The 16383-nt window shown below is 38.4% G+C and overlaps 1 protein-coding gene across 1 annotated transcript in view; it reads right to left on the bottom strand.

Annotated features, from left to right (window-relative positions):
- CNTN3 (contactin 3) overlaps positions 1 to 16383 on the bottom strand; it is a 244471-nt gene that overhangs the window by 98708 nt on the left and 129380 nt on the right. Inside the window, exons 5-8 of the mRNA XM_060109564.1 lie at positions 7425 to 7628; positions 5630 to 5732; positions 4918 to 5102; positions 883 to 1019 (exon numbers count right to left, since the gene is read on the bottom strand). Of these exons, the coding sequence (XP_059965547.1) occupies positions 883 to 1019; positions 4918 to 5102; positions 5630 to 5732; positions 7425 to 7628 (629 nt within the window). The remainder of the gene's footprint in view (positions 1 to 882; positions 1020 to 4917; positions 5103 to 5629; positions 5733 to 7424; positions 7629 to 16383) is intronic.

Raw genomic sequence — 16383 nt, forward strand, 5'->3', positions numbered from 1 at the left:
AATATTGCAACTATTTCATTTTTCCCTGTGGATAAAGTTGCAGACTTTAAGAAATCTACCATGCTTCCCACCCCATCAACTGGAAAGGTTCTCACCAGTTTTTAAAATCATGCAAATTGAAGATATTATAAATTCTGTGTATTAAAAAGGGTTCTGGGAAACACATTTATTAAAGGTTTGCAGGTATTATGAAAGGTTATGTGTAGAAATTTGAGGGAACATAACTGACTTACTACACAATTTTTAAAAAGAGCAAAAATTACCTGGCTTGAGAAGTGATTGAGAAAATAAATACTCATGTAACAAGGTAATGAAGTAATTGATACATTTATTCTCCAGAGGCCATGCAAGTTATCAAAAACGAAAAAGGAAATTACATTCTACATTTTATTAACATAAAGCCTTCTCTAACCTCAAAATGAAAAAAAATAGTGCAGTGGACCCTTGAACAACAAGGTTTGAACTACGGGGGTCCACTCATATGCAGATACTTTTTCAATAGTAAATACTACAGGACTACACGGTCCCTGGTTGGCTGCATCTGTGGATGCAGAGGAATCGAGGACGCAGAGGACAGGCTATAAATTATACGAGGATTAACGCCTGCATTGTTCATGGGTTGACTGTATATCATTTTATGTACTAAATTCATAAAATCACCTTTTCCCAATGAAATTCAATATTGAAAATATTTCCTCCTTGGCATGCTGAGTACTTGACTTTATCCTTTTTACCTCTGTACCACTTCTTAGATGAACGTGGTATGAACTGTTCAGATGAATATATGCAAACTCACCAGTTGACTCTGGCACTAGTCACTAGGGAAGGCATTTATTTACACAAAGTGGGGACAGGGTGGATTAACCAGGCATGTTACCTTACCTCGAGCACAAGGGCTTCTCCATTTTTCAACCATCGGTAGGAGGGTTTGGGCTTACCACTCGCTCGACATTCCCAGTAAAGACTGTCCTCCACAGCTATTTCCACATCTTTTATGAGTTGAACCCAATGAGGCTTTGCTGCAATGAAAAAGAAAAGAAATTCAAACCACTCCACAATAAAGAACAAATACTTTATCCACATAAATATAAATGGATATGACTATGGGCAATGATAGATTAACGTAAGCATAGTGGCTAAAATTATATTTAATTCCCTAAGTATTTACTAAGTGGGTATATGAAACATTTCTATATTCGAGGATGGATGTTACAATCTGCCTTTTCCTAAGTCAAACTCATGATGCTTTCCCTGTTTTTGAAATTCTGGGCACTGTATTACATTCTTCACATGTCTATTAGTAGAAAAAAAATGCAGGTACACAAAATAGATTTTCTTGTCCAAGTGCATTTTTGAATTATGAGATCACAATTGATAACAACTTAATATGTGAATGACAGCAGATACTAGTCTAAATTTGCACTAAAAATCAGCATCCATAGAAGAGAAACTTCTACAGTGGAGGAAAAAAAGATTTCCTTCAACTTAGAAATAACTCTTAATTAAATACAAACTAGTGAACATCTTATGAACCTCTGTGCAAATGAAAATGTAGGCAGGGAAAGATGGATAAATTGCTTCAATTTGAATCAAATGATGTTTTATGAAAAAGAACTAACTCATGCCACCTTAAATGATGTATGCAAATCAGTTGCATCAGGTTCATTTGTCATTTTTACTTACATTTTAGAAGACACTTGGGAAATCCTTTTACAGATGAAAGCGACATACCACTCATAATGAAAGTCATTCAATACTCACAGTATATTCAGCCAAGTCTCAGCTTGTGTTTTAGACCCGAGACTAGGAGGTGAGATGTCTTCCTGGTTTCACATTGCATTATGCATGGGATGTGTACTTCGGGGTTCACATTTGCATCCTCCATATGGAGAAACAGTTTATCTATTTCTATTTAATTTCAACCATGGGAAGGTTTGTCTTTCCATTTCTATCTCATAAAATTGCTTTTTTTATAACTGAAATTGAAATGAAAATATAGCTATTTCGCTTTTAGAGAAAATGTACCCATCCGAGTTTTACCTTATTTTGTTTTTTAAAAAATATAAATGACTTGCCCAGTCTGAAGTGTAGTTCAGTCCCAAATCACTCCTCTCTACTCTATATTAAAACACATTTTCTTCTTTCAGGAATTATCAGCCTCAGTGGACGGAGACTACAAATAAACTCACACATGATCCCTTGACTGAGACTCAAGTTTCTAGCAAAAATTTCCACTGGCTCCTCATATTACTTTTCTCCAAATGGGAAGATAATTTGCTGGACTAAGCCAATCCTGAGATTACAACTGGTACATTTATTGTGATTTTTCCCCTTATTCCATCATATGAGATTCAAATATTCTACTGGACCATTTTTTACATGAAATATTAAAGCAGATAAGCAGAGAACTGCACAGCATTTATTGAATATACTAGTCTTTTTTAAAAAATAAATTTATTTTAGGCCATGTTGGGTCTTTGTTGCTGTGTGTGGCTTTCTCTAGTTGCAGTAAGCGGGGGCTACTCTTCGTTGCAGTGGGTAGGCTTTTCATTGAGGTGGCTTGTTGCAGAGCACAGGCTCTAGGCAAGCAGGCTTCAGTAGTTGCGGCACATGGGCTCAATAGTTGTGGATCAAGGGCTCTAGAGCGCAGGCTCGGTAGTTGTGGTGCACTGGCTTAGTTGCTCCACGGCATGTGGGATCTTCCCAGACCAGGGCTTGAATCCATGTCCCCTGCGTTGGCAGGCAGATTCTTAACCACTGCGCCACCTGGGAAGCCCTGAATATACTAGTCTTAAGCCAGAACTGTAAAGTAGCTTTCATGAAACTACCTCATTGATTTCTTTTCTTTTTATCTTTTTCTTTTTTGTGTGTGTGGCTGGCCCATGCGGCATGTGGGATCTTAGTTCCCCGACCGGGGATCGAACCCACATCCCCCACAGTGGAAGTGCAAAGTCTTAACCACTGGACTGCCAGGGAAGTCCATCTATCTCATTATTTCTAATTTGTTTCTTAGGTACATATCATATTACCTACATAATGGACTAAAGCAACAGTCTACCTCATTTACTAAGAATAGTGGATGATGTTGGTTGTCTATTGTGCATCCATTTCCTCTCTTCTTTATTTCTAAGATGACCCAACTTTTCGTTGAATTATCCTCTCTTCCATCACCTCGCATTGTCCACAAAATCCAGGGAAACCTGACCATATTCCATGTTCCAAAAAGAGGCTCTTAAGTTGTTTAAGCCAATTCTCCTAGCTGGTGATTGGTTTAGGAATGAACACGCAGCCAATGAGATTTGAGAAGTGAATTGCAAGATGTTTTAGAGAAAGGAAGGATGAACAAAAACTAATGTGCTAGCCACTGCTGGTAGCCATTCTGTGACTGTAAGGGCAACCAACATGCAGAGAAAGGGAAAAAGTAGATAAGGGCAGAAAATACACCACAGAGAAAATGTGCCAGGACCTGAATATAAGGCACATGTCAACTTAGCTTTGGATGTCTTGCCATACAAGTGTTTTATTATTTGTGCAGGGTCGCTATTCCATACAGATAAAAACATTCCTACTGAAACATTAAGACAGTTGGAATATCCTGTGTTTTCCTGTCATGGTCACTTCTTACCCTAGGTCAGGTAGTGGCTGCTTAGAAAGGAGAAAATAAACTAGGACTTGTTTGCGGTCGACTTAGAGCCACACAGCCACATGGGTTAAGTGTCCCCAACTTATCTCCATATCAACCCACCAACATGTAGAACTTGACACCTGGGAAACTCCAACTTGGTGCTTACGTATTCTAACCTAATCCTGTTACAAGATGGGAGAGTTAGAACACGGAATGACTCATTCTATTAAACCATGCCTCCATTTTGTTCCTAACGGATCCTATAACCCTACCATAAAATAAGTGTCAATCTAATCACACATAATGTACGCACAAACTTCACATTCTTTTGAAGGGGTTCATAATAAGCTCTATAATTTTAATATTTGTCTTTGCAAAGTTTTTCCTCTCTGAAACATTTTATATGCTGCACAAGTTTGCACTGAAAATTATTTCAAATTCCAGTTTTTAAAATAAACAGAATATATTGCCATTTGCTTTTCATAAAAGTGTTCAATTCCTATTAGTTTTACAATGTTTCTAATGATTAAACTGCAAAAATATATTCACTGAGCTTACATCTTCCCATATTTAATAGTACATTTTGTAAAATCATTTATTTCTGCTTTCTAAAACCTGCTTTCATCAAAATACCTAGTATTTTTTTTAATAAAAGGGATTTGAAAACAAGTTTGGGGAAAAAGGATAATCTAATTTTCTTACAAATAGACTCTAAATAAAGGTAACGTTACTAACCTTTCTTTACCCAAATTGAGCAGTACATCAAGTAACTGTGCTTACAAATTAAAAGGTAGCAAACATGGTACACCTACATTACTGGAAACGACAGAATAACACTGAGGAAGTCAAGTAAGCCTGGGTTTATGTGGTTTGTCTAATGCAGTAATTCCAAGTTTTCCCAGAAGACAGTTTCTTTCTGCTTAGTAAAGACCATAAAGAAAGATACAAAATCCCATTTTCTAGAGGTAAGGGCAGATAGAAAGGAGATCTCTCCTTGTTACGGTTAAGTGAGTTAATGGTTACTCTTAGGAAAAAAAGTGAAATATTTCATTATCATATCAATCAGTTTAAAATGCAGTAAGAGTACATCATGCCTCCAACTTTATTGCAAAAATTAATTTTTTAAAATTCCTTCTATGATAAATAACCTCATTTACCAAAATGTAGAACAGAAAAAGTTGGACACTGGGATTCTGCTAAAACCTCCTACTCACCCCCACCCAGTCCCAATAACAATAACTTTTTGAGAGATCGAAAGTTAAAAATCCAATATGCCCAAAGTGAAGGCTCACCATAGTAAGTGAGGCGCCCCCTGGCGACATTTCTTCCTCGTGAATTCTCAGCAATGCATTCATAGGAACCTGCATCTTCCTGTTGGAAGTTCGGGATTTCAAGCACACCATTGGACTTCCTCAATTTAATTTTAGTGGAAAAAGGCAGTCCATCACTTCTTCTCCAATTAATCTGAGGTACAGGACTAAGGAGAAATTTGTCAAGTTATTTGCTATTTTAAACAGATGTCTGGAAGCCTTTTAGGCTTGACAAAATAAAACTTTCCTAGGATAGAACAAAAAAGGCACAGATTTTCAAATGCAGAACACAGCCAGCTGTCAGTCACATAAACCTGCAAATGCAAAGATTTATCTCTTTAAGTTGATATTTTAATAAAATAAACTGTGCATTTTCTCTAGTTAATTCATGATTTAGAGAAAAAAGTCTAATGTATACTCACTGTATTATAATACAACAAATGAACAAGTAAAAGAAAAATAACACCAATTTAGTTTATGAAATTAGGCAGGCATAGTCATTCTCCGTAAATCTCCTTTAAAGTTTCAAACTAAATTATACATGTGCATTTCCCCTGTATTTTAATTTTTTCTTTGCTTCTAAATGAAAGAAAATTTTAGAAAATAAGGAAAAGAAGAGGCTGTTAAAAACTATCTTCATCTCTTACAGCAACCTAATATTTTAGCATATCGGTGTAAATGTTATAAAACTTACTTTCCAAGGGCAAAACATTCCAACTTCACAGTTGAACCTTTAGCTGCTGGAAGAGTTTCTGGAAACTGAACTTCTATTTTCGGTTCATATTCACCCATCACTCCTGTGAATCCACAATACAAAGTTAAAGGTTTCAACGTTTCCTTTGGAATTGTCCCATTTTTCTTAAAACTTTTTTTTTTTTTTTGGCTCTGTTTTGAACTAACTCTTCCTTATGATTTGAATTACTCACTAGCTGTCTGGTAGGTACTTTTAGAAGCAGTGCTACCTTGGGCCAAACATGGGACATTAATAAATATGTGAGAACTTTGGATTCCGTGATTCCTAAGTTACCACTTACAGAACAGTTCTGAGAAAACCACTAGGCCTTTTACATTATATAAAATGAGAGGTGGGCTTCCCTGGTGGCGCAGTGGTTGAGAGTCCGCCTGCCGATGCAGGGGACACGGGTTCGTGCCCCGGTCCGGGAGGATCCCACATGCCGCGGAGCGGCTGGGCCCGTGAGCCGTGGCCGCTGAGCCTGCGCTTCCGGAGCCTGTGCTCCGCAACGGGAGAGGCCACAGCGGTGAGAGGCCCGCGTACCGCGAAAAAAATAATAATAATAAAATGAGAGGCTTTTTTATTCTGTATTCAATTTGGACATTTCTAGTCAAACTGAAATATACAATGTATTATGAGTTCTTAAAATATCCTAAAGAGCAAAAATTATGGGAGGAAATTTACTTAATGGTACCCTGGTAGCATAGACACTAATCTTAAACTTATTGACTACCAGGAGACAAGAAATGGTAACTTAATAAATGGGGAAGGTCAAATTCAATTATAACTGACTGGAAAGCATTTTGTGGCCATGGCATTGTGCTGTATCAGATACGGTTTTGCATAAGTGGGACAGTTACCCAGGCTTGCAAATCTGCTTACTCTGCAGTTCATGGGCTCCCTTGAAATAGACATTGAGGGGCTGAAGAAACACCTATTTTCCTTTTTTCCCCTCCAGTTTTATTGAGGTATGACTGACAAATAAGACTGCATGTATTTAGGTTGTACAACGTGATTTTTTTAGGGCAATGTACAATGTGATGATTTCATATATGTACACATTGTGAAATGATTACATCAGTCAAGTTAACACATTTAACACCTCACAATTACTATTTTCAATTTTTAAAAGTAAAATTTTTTTCTGTAGTGAGAACACTTAAGATCTACTCTCTAAGGCAATTTCAAGTACACAACACAACGTTACTATATAATCACTACGCTGGTGAGGGTAGGGGAATGGGGGAGATGTTGGTCAAAGTGTACAAACTTTCAATAATAAGATGAATAAATTCTGGGGACCTAATGTACACACTTTTTCTTTTAATTTTCTTTAGAGATGCTTTTTAGCCTATAAAAAAATATCCAGAGCTTTAATAACCTCAAGCTGACAAAAATCAGGACCAGTGACATCACGGGAACGCAAGGTAAGCCCCAGGCTCAGAGGGCCTCGCATTTGCCTTAATGACCTATTGCCACCATCTTGAAATTCTTCATAATTTTTGAACAAGTGACTCCTCATTTTCATTCTGCACTGGTCCCTGCAAATTAGGAAGCCAGTCCTGAGTAAGAATTATGTACAGGGACCTATGGTTGATGGAATCATTTTAGCCATTGTACTCATAAATATTTTTTCTTCTGAAAAAAAACCAAAATGATAATTCTTCAGGATATACTTTTCACTTTTCTCAATTTGTTTTTTCTTGTATTTGCAACAGCATTTCCACTCAGAATTGCCCCTTGAAACATTCCCTACCATCAGAACGTAGCACCAAAGGAGTTGGAGAACCCAGCACTCTGGCGTTTGTCACCATACTAGTCACCACACACGTGTAATTTCCCACATCCAATGGTTCCACCTTGGCTATGTAGAGATGGCCTGTCTCTTGAGAGACAAATCTCCGACTATCTTCTTCGACAAATGATGGATATTCATTGAAGATCCAAGCATATGATAGTTCTAACAAAATTTTTAGAGAAAAGAAATTCCATCATGAAGGAAAATTTTCCACAGTATATTAAAAATACCTGAAATCACCTTTACTGCAAAGCAATGCTGAGTGTTTTTATTGCAGGTCATGAAGAGAAACAGTTATGAGACATGATGCTGTGTTCATTCTGCACAATTATGGAGGTCACTGCTGATTAGCATTCTTGTGGGAGTGATATTATCACTGTCATCATTTTTGCTACTCCAGATACCTCCTAACAAGTATCTCTGGCTTCAGTCTTGCTCCCTTTTAATTTGTATCTCCACACTACATGTCCTGTGATCTTTTAAAATTACCAATCTCATCACGTCAACTCCTGACATAACACTTGCAGCAATTCCTCGGTAGTCTCTGGAATAATGCAAATTGCTTAACACGAAAATGAGACCCTGCATGGTTAGGCCCCTGCTTATGGCTTTAGTAACTGAGAAGCCCAATACTCTTTCTTGCGTCTGGGTTTTTATATATGCTGCTCTCGGAGGCTGCAGTGTCCTTTTTCTCTGTCCAAGGCTTCTTTCCTTTTCAACACCAAACCCCATTCTGTCATAACTTCCAAATGTTTTTCAAAGCTTGGTCCCAACATCACGAATCACCTCCTCAGAGAAGTCTTCCTTAACCCTCATCCTCTGAGTAAGTGCTTCTATATAGAGCAACTCTGTGCTTATACTACTTAAAGTACTTACCACTTTTTATGCAATGATCTGTTTACTTATCTGTCCTCCCACCACTTGGTAAACAAATAATGTCAAGTTTTATCCTGCCTGCCTTCCCCTCCTAAAATTAGCAAACTGAAACATCCAAGAACATTTAACAGTCCTCAATAAATATTTATTGAGTTAATTAAGTTAAAATTATGCTACTACCTCCTACGTCAGGTCCACTATTAGAGTTTTCCAGAACTTTGGGATCAAGGAAAACTAACTTTCCCCAAAGGAACTGTTGTTTTCCTCCTCTGAGATAATGAGGACTAAATAATACTATGCTGCTTTGTTCTAGATGCCTATATTTTTAAGAAGCAAGTTGTTATTTAAGTATAGTTGTTGTGGTTGGTTTATTTGATTCCTTCTTTCTGTGGCCCTATTTTCTTTTACAATTCCACTAACCTTACGGCACTGGTTCATACTGTAATGCTTTTCCAAGAGAATCTTTAGAAAATATATGTAATCAAAATCAATTTTAATGAATAACAAGTTCAAAAATGTATTTAAAGCATAATTCCAATGGTGAAGGGTCTTTCTGCTTGGTAGAGGGGGACAGTACGTCAGTACAAAAATACAATGAGATAATGTGTCAGGACTGGGTGAGAGTTCCTGTGGGTTTCAAAGGAAGGAGCAGTGACATTCTCAGGACTGAAGAACAGGTCTTAAAGAACAGGTGAATATGAAGGGATAAAAGTGCTCCAAGTGGAGGGAAGAGCATGTGTAAGGGGAACAGAGTAAAGAGCAGTTAAGTACCTGATGGAAATGAAAAATGACTGTCTCTCTTCCACTTTCAAAGCAAATTCTGATGATTCCAAAGGTTAGCAGGTCAATGGCATACTGTGCAGATGTTCAGAAACAATAGTTTGTAATCTCAAACTGATCTTTATGTCATGCTATCTATCATATCAGTAAAGTGTTTCATGAAATTCCACTCAGTCATGTGATAGATCATGAAATCTAAAGTTGCTTGTTGCATTGTATGAAAAAAAATGTATCTCAAACATCCACTCCACAATTGGCTTCCTGTCTACCCTGATGGTGCTTTCTCTTGCACTAGTGCTAAACAAACCACAGAGTTGAAGAATGCTGGTAAGGAAGGCTTAATTTGTTCTGGGATGGTTAAAACTGACAGCTGTAAAAGCAAATAAACCTTTAGGCTCTTCCCTTGGCTCTAAGTATCCAGTCCCATCCCAACATTCCCCACACCCCCATAACCTAACCTGGCTTTAAAGGAAGCAAAGGAATCTTATTCTGCTTTCCAAAGTGTTCTATTTATGAAGTGAATATGACTGTACCTCTCCCTTTAATACAGGGGGAGTAAAACACCTATTGCTCCCTGACATAATGACCATAGCTGGGTATTAGAAAAAGTCAATCTTATTAAACTAGTTTATACTAAAGTGAGAATGGCTGATGGAAAAAACTTGATTCAGAAACCTTAACATCGAATAAATTCATGAAAGAAAATATTATACAGCAAGAAGAATGTATGAACAACAGCTACATGCAACAAATTGGAATAAATACTACCTATGTAATTTTGACTGAAAATGTTCGATACCAAATAAAACAAGACTGCATTTGTAGTATTTCTTTTAATCCCAAATTAAAATTGATACTACTTAAATACTGTACTATTATTATATTGTTAAAGAAATATTGTGGCAGCTTTGCCTATATGACCTAGTAATGACTGTTAAGAGAAGTAAGGGAAGGATATCAAAATTAAAATCATTTTAAGGCTGCTCCCAAAATGAGCATGAAGAAGTGCATATGTAAGAATCACAGAGTGGACTGTGGTTGACACGGAAGGGTCCCAAGTAGGTCTCACTTGAGAAGAACCTACTGCATGGCACACAGTTAACTGATGGCCTCCAGCCACCAGAGCATGCGTGCTGTGGCTGCACTTCCCCAGGTTGCTACCTGCTAATGGGGCTCCATGGGGGTGTTAATGCTGGCATTCCTGCAGGATTCCTCATAAGGGCAACTACAGCTTGAGGACTCTCCATCAGAAGGGCCACAATATTTTCAGAACTGTGCTGTGCTCTGGCATTCTTCCTGCGCAAGTTTTCTTCCCCTCTCTGTTCAAAGCTATCAGACCTGAATCTCAGTCTGAGTCTCCCTCTACCCATTTATGCTCGCTCCCCCCTTATCCTTCACAGGCACTTCCTCAGGTCTTTTTTTTTTTTTTTTTTTTTTTTTTTGCGATATGCGGGCCTCTCACCGTTGTGGCCTCTCCCGTTGCGGAGCACAGGCTCCGGACATGCAGGCTCAGCGGCCATGGCTCACGGGCCCAACCGCTCCGTGGCATGTGGGATCTTCCTGGACCGGGGCACGAACCCGTGTCCCCTGCATCGGCAGGTGGACTCTCAACCACTGTGCCACCAGGGAGGCCCAGGTCTTTTTTTTTTTTAATGTCTGATTCTCTGATGCCACCTTGTTGTCTCCTTCTTAGGGGACCTGAACTGACATGGTGTTGCTGAAATTGAGTAACACACTCACCTGGGTATTAAAAATTGCCCCTCCCCTTGGAGGAAATGTCTGTTTTCACTGACTACCTTTCAGATAACTGTCCCTCTCCCCAACTTGCATCAAGATAGTCCCCTCATATCATCCCCCAAGCTCTTCAAATATACAAACCAATCCCTGGTTGATTCTTAGTACCTGCCCTCCAGACAAGCCCAGACAAGTCAGCATCCCAGAGTCAGTGTAAGCCTATCCTGAGACCACCACCCAATCCCCCCACCCCAACAAGCAAAGAAGGAAAAATTCCACCATTTACAGAAAGTTCATCTTTCTGGGCTAAGTTACTGAGCAGAAGCCTTAAACCACTGGCTTACAATGGCCTTACCTATTGGAATATGATGTAACTAGAATAATACAATGGTCTTCCTGCACTATTTCTTCCAAACACATCCTCAGAAAAGCAAAAGAAAAAAAAAAGATCTTTAACTAACAACACAAAAAACTACCTCTAAGGTTTTGAGCTGGAATAAGCAGAAGACACAGGAAAATTAGGAAGATAAACCACTCTGGGGATGGAAAAGGTTGTACTGAAAACAGATTTTGAGACTCAGGCAGGTAACCTAGAAGTAAATGCCCAATACGTGGGTAGAGACGTAAATACAACTTTAAGAGAGAGCCTGGGCCTAATAAACGTAGGCAGAACAGTGGCCCCCAGAAGAAGTCTACATCCTAATCCCTAAAGTCTGAACATGTTACCTGGTGGGGCAGGAGGGACTCTGAAGATGTGATTAAATTAAGGATGTTGAGATAGGAAGATTATTCTGGATTATTTGGGTGGGCCTAATGTCACCATAAGGGTCCTTATAAGAGGGGAGTCACTGAAAGGACATGTAATGTCAGAAGCAGAAGTTGTAGTCAGAGAAAGATATTTCAAGATGCTAAACTCTTGGTTTGAAAATGAAGGAAGGGGCCGTAAGTCCAGGAATGTAGTTGGCTTATAGAAGCTGGAAAAGCAAGAAAATAGATTTTCCCCTTGAGCCTCCAGAAGGACGGCAGACCCGCCAACATCTTGATTTTCCATCAGGTGAAACTGGTTTCAGACTTTGGACCTTCAGAAGTATGAAAGAATAAATTTGTGTGTTTTAAGCTACTAAATTCATGGTAATGCATTACAGCAGCAATAGGGAAATATTATACATGGCAAAGGGAGTCTGCAGATGTGATCAAGTTGAGAATCTTGAAATGGACCTGGGAGGGCAAAAATGTAATCACAAAGGTCCTTATGAGGAAAAAAGAGAGACAGGAGGGTCAGAACTATGACTAAGAAAGCAGAGAACAGAGTGATGGGATTGCTGGCTGGGGGCCAAGATTGCCAAGGAATGCAGGCAGCCACTAGAAGCTGCAAAAGTAAGGGAACAAAGCCCTTGATTTTAGCCCACTGTGACTTGTGTTGGACTTGAAGGGGAGCAGAATATACCGCCCCCAAATATGCCTCTTTGGCAGAAAGATCATTTTAAGTAGATTAGTTTTAAGAAGGAGCCGACAGAAAAAGCTCTGAAAACTTGAGTAGAAATTACACTTTTTAAAGAGACGTTTACATTTATAAGGGGAATCTCTGTTTGTAAAGATGCCTGTCTCCCTGTACCAGGAAGAAAAGGATGACTAAACTCTTCTCAATGGAGAAGACAAGAACTTAAATCTGCATAACCACCTTACCCTTGTTTACTGTACTTTTCCTGACCACCTCCCATAACAGGCCTCTTCCTCCCACACCCCAACATTTTCTTTTCTATTTAAGGTGGTGGCTTGCGCCATTTCAGTTATCCTGGGTAACTCCTATGTATATATGAGATACACATACACACACACACACACACACACACACACACACACTACATATAAAATATATATATATATATATAGAGAGAGAGAGAGAGCTTGGAAGGGTAGAGGGAAAATTATTTTTCCTCCTCCACAGGCTTCTGACCTGCAGGACTATAAGATAATCAACCTGTGGCATTTTGAGCCTCGAAATTCGTGGTAATTTGTTGCAGTGGCAACAGGAAGCTAATACAAATGATGATGACAGCTAACAATGAAATGTTCACTATGTGTCAGGTACTAAGTGCTGTAGACACAATTTTCAAAGGAAAGCAAACAATCAAGGACAAAAAAGTGGAGAAAGCCTACGCTCCTAATGCCTAAGGAAGAATTAGATTTTACATAATCCGTTTATAAAATCAATGCAGTTAGGGAGGGGTAATTCCAAAAGTGGTTTCAAACTACGATAACCTCAAAGCAAATGAATTAGTGATTGATCGTTCTGTACAAAGATTCAGACCCTTAAAGACTTATGGAAAGAAATCAAACCTGTATTTAATATGGCATACACTGTCATGAAAGGTACACAGAATTCTGTAGCACTGACCTACCTTTCTTTATAGATTTTCTCATTGAGATGGAACGAAATATAACTTTTATGTCTTAGAGTGAAGAGAGAGAAGATCTGCACTATTTCATGTATTGCTTGCATGTCTTTGTCGAAATATATATGGCATCACTCTGACTGAAAACATTAGAAAATCATGTGATTTACTGTGTTCTGAATAAAGTAAAAAATACCTGCCGTAATACTCTCAGAGTTTATTCATCATAAAAATCTGCATTTACAATAAATGTTAATTGTATACTGCAAAGTAAAAAATATATCAAATCAGCATTCTTTGGAGACTTTTCAACATCATTTTATGCATGATGATAAATAAAAAGCTATAATAAAAATATATATACTCAAACAAGCTAGGCTTTACAAAACCGTTCCCAACCTCCTGTGTATAATGTGCATAAGCACATTGTCCCAAAACTTCTTGGCTGCTGGGCGTTCTATTAACAATGCTACGTGAATATGGGGAACGTGAAATATTTTTTATTAGAGGACAAAGAGGTTTTACCAATCAAAGCCATAAATTAACAAAATGGAGCACTGAAACTCTGCTTTCTAAAAAGTAATATTTGATGGAGGACATCACTCCTCCAATCACATTCCTTCCTGCATCACTTAAGTGTAAGGCCAGTCAATTTAACATGAAACATGTCACCTTAGTGTTTACCTGGAGATACATTAATACACATACTACTGACATTTAAGGGTTTATTTCTAGTTCCATTATAAAATTCTATTATGAGGGATATCTAATCCTTTGTATAGGCATTTTCTAGAAGAAATTCTGTCAAATAAAATTGCAGTTGGGCAAATTTGTGCAAGTAACTTTGGCAATTTTCTGTGGTGCCAAGTGGAAAGTCTGGCCTGCTTTTTAAATATTTAAACATATTTAAGTATGTTAAAATAAAACATATTTAAAAGGGTCTGAGAGCTTGCTTGATGTCACTCAAGATTTTTATCTTGATTTTAACTGATTCATACAAGTTAGAAAGGAAATTTTGCTATAGAGCTTACACATGACACCACATTGATGGAGGGTCTGGGACACACTCAAAAATCTAAAATGTAGAAAACTGAAGCCAATTTAAGTTTCAAAGAAGAACAGATAGATCAATGGTTAGGAATGAAAAGTCTGTACCTCAAAGCAGAAGGCGTCTATCACCACTTCTATCATTTCAGTGTCTTGTCTTTCAAAAGCTTTTTTGTAAGTTGTTGCTTTGGTGACAATATTATTTATATAGGTTTCCTTGTTTAGCCCTTAAATGTCTGCCTAATCCATTCTGATTCAGTGTACTAACAAGCCTGGCTTGTGAAGGTCCTAAGATTAGGAGAACAATGATCAGGGAGGGAAAACACTAAAGGTGACATTTCTTTCCTCCTTTCATACTTGGGGGACCATGGGTCAGCAAGGAATGACTAGGAGGTCAAGCCCGGACTGCTGCCTGCTTTGTAAACTACATCTTTTGGAACAAACTCACGCTCATTCAATTGCTATTGTCTAGGGCTGCTTTCAGGCTGTAAGAGTAGAGAGAGTAGCTTCGACAAAGACTATATGGCCCACGAAGCTTAAAAGATTTATCTGATCTTTTAAGAAAAAGTTTGTTGACTCCTGTTCTAGGTTAATACTATCTCTAGACCAAATTATGAGTTTGGCAATCTTTTAAGATCCCTTGTCTTATTTATTTTTACTCTTCTTTTCTTTATAGGGCTGTCATGTTGTCCTACCTTTGTGAAAAAATATTTCACAAAGGTCATGAGAGACCATCAGCCTCTTGTACTCCACATTTCTTTGTTCCTCTCTCTTGCTTTAGTCGCTACCATTAGTGACTACATACCAGCCATTCCACTGTGTAACAGAAGCTTCCAAAAAATAATGCAGCCCTATAAAGGGGGCTGCAACCACCACTTTTAGTTCTACTATTTTCTTTTAGGAATGGGGAGTATTTTCAGTGGGTACCCGCATCTTCCATCACATTCTGACTGGAGTAGGCACTGACATCCTTGTCTTCATTTTTAGGCTTCTGCCAGGGAAGCTCCTCTCCTAACAAGCGCCTTCATCTCTCTCCTGGTACCTTGGCTGCTAAAACTGATACGGTGCCAAAGTGAAGCTCTTTCTTCCGTATTTGTTGAGGCAAAAATGTGTGGTGCCCTCTAGAGGCTATTTGTATTTTTGCTTGTATATACACATTCTTCCTTTTTCTTATGAAGAACATTTATTTATTTATTTTTCCAGTGACCCTCCTCTCTCTCATCCTTAGTTCAAGTTGTTCTGGTGGGATTGTCTCCTTGCTGCAAGGAAATTTCAAGATGAGGAAATTGCAAGTGGGAGCTTGACACTCAATACCTGATGCCTAGCAATGATTTGGGGTTAATGCGGAGACGGACTAGCAAAAACATCGGCAAGCCAGTTAGTGACAAGTTACTTCCTTTGCAAGGGTGCTAAAGAAGCAAGGCATTGCTACAGAAAGTGGTTCAGACATTCATTAGAGAAGATGAGATCTAATAAGGACAGGATGGAGTTACCGTGATGCTTTATAAAGACATGACAAGAACTTCATGCCACAGACTCAAACTGCAAATACTTATTCCCCAGCTCGTATGAGGACTTGCTGGTATCGTGCTGACACTCAACTCAGGAAGAGCGCCCCAAAACGGGGGATTTGGAACTTAAGGTAGAAGAGACTTTGGGAATATAATGCATTTCTTCTGGGCTTCCTCATCTTTATTATTAAAGTGTACCTTTCCAGAGGAGTTCAGAGCCCCTGAAAATGTTAGAAAGCGATTTTAAGATTAGCTCTAAACCCAAATGTTGCCAACACTAGAAGCTTCGCTGCCACCACCTGTTTGTGCAGCTAAAAGAAAATGCTTTGTAATAAACACATTTTTGCACACTGCTACGCTTGATACAATGTGCACTTTGGTGCACACATCTTAAATATATGCCAAATCCTTCTGGCCAGGTTTGCACTTGCTTCATCACTTATACTGAATAATGGACATTTTTTTATGACTTCAGTGACAGTAAATAACATTTTCTTTTTAAGTGCAGTCCAGGAGAAGTTAGAGTCCTACAGCTCATGGGAGTGCTAATTGGAGCCAATTATAATTTGATTG

This window comes from Mesoplodon densirostris, chromosome 10 (assembly GCF_025265405.1).
Source record: "Mesoplodon densirostris isolate mMesDen1 chromosome 10, mMesDen1 primary haplotype, whole genome shotgun sequence".
In the NCBI taxonomy this organism is placed as follows: Eukaryota; Metazoa; Chordata; class Mammalia; order Artiodactyla; family Ziphiidae; genus Mesoplodon; species Mesoplodon densirostris.